The sequence below is a fragment of the Ictidomys tridecemlineatus genome, chromosome 9 (assembly GCF_052094955.1).
Source record: "Ictidomys tridecemlineatus isolate mIctTri1 chromosome 9, mIctTri1.hap1, whole genome shotgun sequence".
Taxonomy (NCBI): Eukaryota; Metazoa; Chordata; class Mammalia; order Rodentia; family Sciuridae; genus Ictidomys; species Ictidomys tridecemlineatus.
Window position 1 is genome coordinate 57,609,608 of NC_135485.1, and position 4,969 is coordinate 57,614,576.

At 48.7% G+C, this 4,969-nt stretch overlaps 1 protein-coding gene across 1 annotated transcript; it reads left to right on the forward strand.

Annotated features, from left to right (window-relative positions):
• Nucleotides 1–533: 533 nt before the first annotated feature.
• On the forward strand, nt 534–4,550 carry Stbd1 (starch binding domain 1). The gene is made up of 2 exons (XM_005337261.5): nt 534–892; nt 2,719–4,550. The coding sequence occupies exons 1-2, from the start codon at nt 679–681 to the stop codon at nt 3,549–3,551; spliced, it is 1,047 nt and encodes a 348-aa protein (XP_005337318.1). The 5' UTR covers nt 534–678; the 3' UTR covers nt 3,552–4,550.
• The last annotated feature ends 419 nt before the right edge of the window (nt 4,551–4,969 follow it).

Consider the following 4,969-nt stretch of genomic DNA (forward strand, 5'->3'; position numbering starts at 1 on the left):
AAAGGCTTAGGGAGGCTAAGCGCAAGTAATTGGTTGCCCGATGGAGCTTCCATAGGGTCTGGCAGGTTTTGGGCACCGCATCTGCCTACTCACCGCCCCCCCCCCCCCCCGCCGTTCGAACACACGTCCTCTCCGGAGCTGGCCCTGGACCGCGCGTCACCGACGCCTAGCGGCCTCTTGAGCCTCAAGTTCCTGGAAGCTGTTGGCCTCGGGCTGGCCGCGCTGTTTGTCAAAGGGGAGGGGAAACGAGATTCCCGTCGGAGCGCGAGGCTGGACAGGACCTCGCCGACAGCCGCAGAGAAAGAAGGGTGTGGGCCAGGACCCTGGAGCGCGCGCGCAATTTTGTGCGCTTTTGAGCTCTTTACGCGCGGGACACAAGCGGAATGCTGCACCACGCGCTCTTTGCAGCGGGTGACTGGAAGAACCAAGAAAAAAGTGTTGAGTGCGGCTGGCTCTCGAGTCCCAGCCCAGCTGCAGCCGGGGGCCGCGGCTCGGGGGCGGGGAGTGGGCGGGGCTGGGAAAGTTGAGTCTCAGTCGCGGAGGGCTGGGCTCGGCTCTGGAGCGCCAGCCGCTGAAACCGTAAAAGGCTGGGGCGGGCGGAGTGGGTGTGGCTCTGCCTGCGAGATCCGAGCCCTCGTCCAGGTTCTCGTCGTCTCCCGGGGCCGCAGCCTCTCAGTCATGGGCTCCGTCTGGTCAGCCCTGCTGGTCGGAGGGGGTCTGGCAGGAGCGCTTTTCGTTTGGCTGCTGCGGGGCGACCCCGGGGACAACGGGAAGGACGAGGGCACCGAGCAGCATAAGGACGCTGATATTGCGGCTCCTGGAAGCGATCAGGGTGCTGGCAGCGGTGGATTGAGCCCCGGACCTTACAAGCAGGAGGTGGTCATCAAACCAGGTATTATTTTTTTCCTCTGCGCGTCTCCAGGGCTTGTCTGCCAGGTGTTGTGAAGTTCATCAAGGGAGGGAAGAAACCCACCTGAAGCTTTACTAGCGGCCGATCTCGGCGGAGGAGCTTTCCCTGCAAGGGCCTGGACCCTTTCCACGTCGCCTTTCTCCAAGGCCGAAACACGTTTCTCACCCTCCATGGAAGTCTTGGAGATACCCTACCCGACCCTCCCAGGGCCGCGCCCCGCCTAGTCTCTGCTCTCGGCGCCCGCCCAAGAGCCCGGGTCGTGGCCGCTCCGCGGGGGCTGGCCCCTCAGCTTGACCGCGCTTGGTGCGGTGCGGGTGGCTGCTGTTGCGTTGCCGTTTCCCAGCTTTTCGGAAAGGCAGTCTTAGGTTTGGGGGGCATCCCACAACCCTATTCAATTTCTGGCCGAGCAGGGACTTTTTCTGAGTCCAATCCCATAGCCCCACGCCCTCTCACCCCACACTAGAGATGCGCCGTGAGCCCCTCCTGCTATCTGGACGCTTCTACAGGAAGGCAAAGTTCAGCTTGGATTCCAGCCAGGAACGCTGCAGCTGAAGCCCTGAGCCCATTTCTGAATTACCAACCCTCACACACGGCCCTCTAGAACAGCGGAGGGTGATCTAATCTTCCTTGGGAAGGCACTCTTAACAGGGGACCCAACTCTGATGAGTAGAATCGACATCTAGGTTCAAACCTATGTGTTTTAGAGAAGATAGTCAAAGAGCGAGCGCTGGCACAAAACCCACCTTCCAGTGCCCTCCCTGGCAAACAGCCTGTCATGGACAGCAGCCTAATGGTGAAAATGACATCTGCGAACTTTATTTTTAGTGGTGTGTTCATTTGTAGCTACAAAAAATTCTGCCGTGCCTTTCCTGCCATCAGTTTGGGATTACCTTTTTTCCCCTAAAGGTCAGCCTCATGTTTTAGGTAGAAAAATTGCAAATTCAGAGTAATATTTGTTGACATCTCATTTCCAACTCCTCCACTGGGGGGTAAAAAGAGGTAAAATGAAATCAGACTGCCCTTCCCTTTCCCCTCAAATACACCACTTGGGCAGATTGTGTGATTTTGAAGATTTCGGTCTTGTAAGGAACTATTTGGATTACCAACAAGATAGCCAAGATGGAAATTCTTAGGAGACTGGATTTGTGTAGTTTTAAGAACCTCCCCCCTTTTTTAAAAGTATGTACAGTGGAAGGGGCTGCAAAAAGATTTTTTTTCCCACTAAAGAAATACTTGTGGCACTGGCAAGGAGAAACTAGCTCACCCCCACTGACAGTTCACCTCATCCCTTACTTTGACCAATCATGAACTGTCCTTGCTGTTCCCTTAGTAATGACTCCTGATCTGCCCACCACATGAGGGCAGATCCTTGCTGTGTGTGTGTGTGTGTGTGTCCGTGTGCCTGCCCTTGCACGTACGAAGCATATACTCTACCGCTGCGCTATAGCTCCAGCCCTTGGACAGCATTTTTGATGATAGGAGCCAAACAACTTGACTTGGTTGCATGCCAGCCCTGACAGGACTGTGCCAGGCTGAGGACAGGTTTACACTTCTGCCTTTCCAACTTGCCACCTCATTTACAGTCTTTTGCTCTCTCACTGATGCTCCTGGATGTGCCTTTTATTGTCAGATAGACATGTGTATATTCTTAGAACACAATTCTGGGAACACAACAGATAAATATGTACTAGATTTTAAGAGACTTGGTGAACTGCAGAGTTATAGTAAAGCCTTCAATAACAGTCTCTATTCTCAGTCTTTCTTTTGTGAACTGCCTAACATGGTACATTTTTCCTTTTGTTCCTTAGAGCATCTTCAAGAAAGCAATGGACATTTGATTTCTGAGACCAAAGGTCTTGGTAACCTACAGGAAGCATCACAGAGACCACAGAATCCTTCCGGAGAATACTGGGACAGTGCAAGACAGCATGCTGCTGCTAGACAGATCCCAGACACACAGTGTCTAGCTACCTCTGAGATTGCTAACTCCAGGGGTTACTCTCAAGTTTCAAGAAATAAAAGCCTTGAATCTCACAGAGGAGAACAGAAATTCCAAAAAGAACATGGCACACCCACTAAAGCAGCTACATCATCTGCAGAGAAGTTGCCTTCTAGCAACCTGCTCATGGACAGAGCTACAGAAGTGAGTCTTACACAGTTGAACAGTCAGGACCTCACTGACCATGAGGACTGGGAAATGGTGTCTAGGCACTCATCTTGGGGAGATGTGGGTTTGGGTGGCAGTCTTGAGGCCTCAATGGACAATGGCAGAAGCACTCGTGTGGAGGAAAGAGGTTGGGAAGTGAATGGGAAAACAAAAAAGGTCGAAACAATGGCTTCAGAGTCTCGGCAAGTTAACATCAGGTTTCAGGTGCATTACATCACGGGCACCGATAGCCAATTCATCGCAATAACTGGAGACCACGAGAATCTTGGGAGATGGAATACTTACATCCCTCTCCACTATCACCAAGATGGGTTTTGGTCTCATTCTGTTTTCCTGCCAGCACATACAGTGGTGGAGTGGAAGTTTGTGTTGGTAGAGAATGGGGGAGTTACTCGCTGGGAAGAATGCAGCAATAGACTCTTAGAGACTGGTCATGAGGATAAAGTGGTTCAGGGCTTGTGGGGGATTCACTGATTCTGCCTGCCAAATAACAGGCTGTAGCAGAATGTAGAAAAGGCTGAGGCTATGGAGCACACTGAATAATTTAAAATAAAGGCAGAGTGACTCCAAATTTAGCCATCAGAGCTGTTTTAAATTCGCTAGTGGCTTTTGTCTGATGTCAGAAATATATATATATGCAGATAATGTTTCCAGTGAGCATGGACTTTTTTTTTCTCCTTTGGCTTGGGTTGACTGACCTGTGCTGATAAATCATTACCTTGGGGCTTGGCCTTGGCGTGGGGGGTGACTTAGTTAAACTTCAGGTGTGGACTGTGGTCAGGAAGCAGACACTAACCAGCTCCACTGATTCAAGCTTGAGCTTTTACAGGTGCTCTGGAGACCAAGGAAATAAACGAGTCTCTTTGGAAACAGCTGAAGAAACTCTCTTCACACATTTTTACATTTAAAATAGTTAATACTATATGGAATTGTGACCAGAAAAATGTCTAGTCACTATGTGTGATTAGTAAGGATCTGAGGTAAAGTTCTGAGACTCCCCAGGGTTTTTGTCTGATTTTTACCTGCCAGGTGTGGATTTGAAGTAGTAAGTATGTCTTTGTCTTAATGATCAGAGTCTACCCTCAAGGAAGTCAGGCATGGGAACATCCCCATGAGAAAGGGAATATAAAGGAAGTCAGATGCAGGCTGAGTGAGGGGGCCTGAGGTGAGGGATACCTCCTAGAGGATCAGGAGGTCCAGGTTCAGCCTGGCTGACCCATCACTTACCCTGGGAGCCCCTTAGGACCATCTCCCTGCTCAGTGCTGCCCTCTCTCTCCAGGTCTCAACAGATGGACTGTCCCATTGCAACTGTTTCCATCCCTCACCCTCTTCCCACTCCTTTCATCCCAGTAGTATCTCAGGTGACAAATTTTACACAGGTCAGTGAGACAAAAGTACATCTTTGCTCTGAAAGGAAACATTTAAGCTTTAAGTTATTGTATCTGAATAAAGAATAAAATTTGAGTTTTTAATATCCGTATTAAATGTCTGAATTACTTGTCTAATTCTTAGTATCATAATAGCATGTATGTAAAATAAAATACTAATATTTTCTTCAACTAATAAGAGACACATTTAAAAAAATCAAATTAAGTATGAAGAGTCTGTTTTTCTCCTCTCTTTGGAGAAAAAGTTTAAAATATTTCTCTTAAAAAACTTTTGCTTGGAGGGAAATTCATCATGCCTGTACTTGAAAATGAATTCTTATATGTTAACTGACTTTTAGTAAGTGTAACATCTAGTGGTGAAACAATGTTTAATCCTAGTAAAACTCTTTGCTGAAAAAAACATAAACCCAACAGAAAGTAGCATTAGAAAGTGCTAGACAGAGCTGTTTGACAGTTTGGGGCTCACAGTACTATATATTAAATTCATATATACTGCTTACATA

Excerpts from the sequence above, each read along its gene's own strand:
- Stbd1 (XM_005337261.5), top strand. The coding sequence starts at position 679 with ATGGGCTCCGTCTGGTCAGCCCTGCTGGTCGGAGGGGGTCTGGCAGGA. Across the intron at positions 893-2,718 it reads GGAGGTGGTCATCAAACCAG|AGCATCTTCAAGAAAGCAAT; the intron begins GTATTATTTTTT and ends TTTGTTCCTTAG.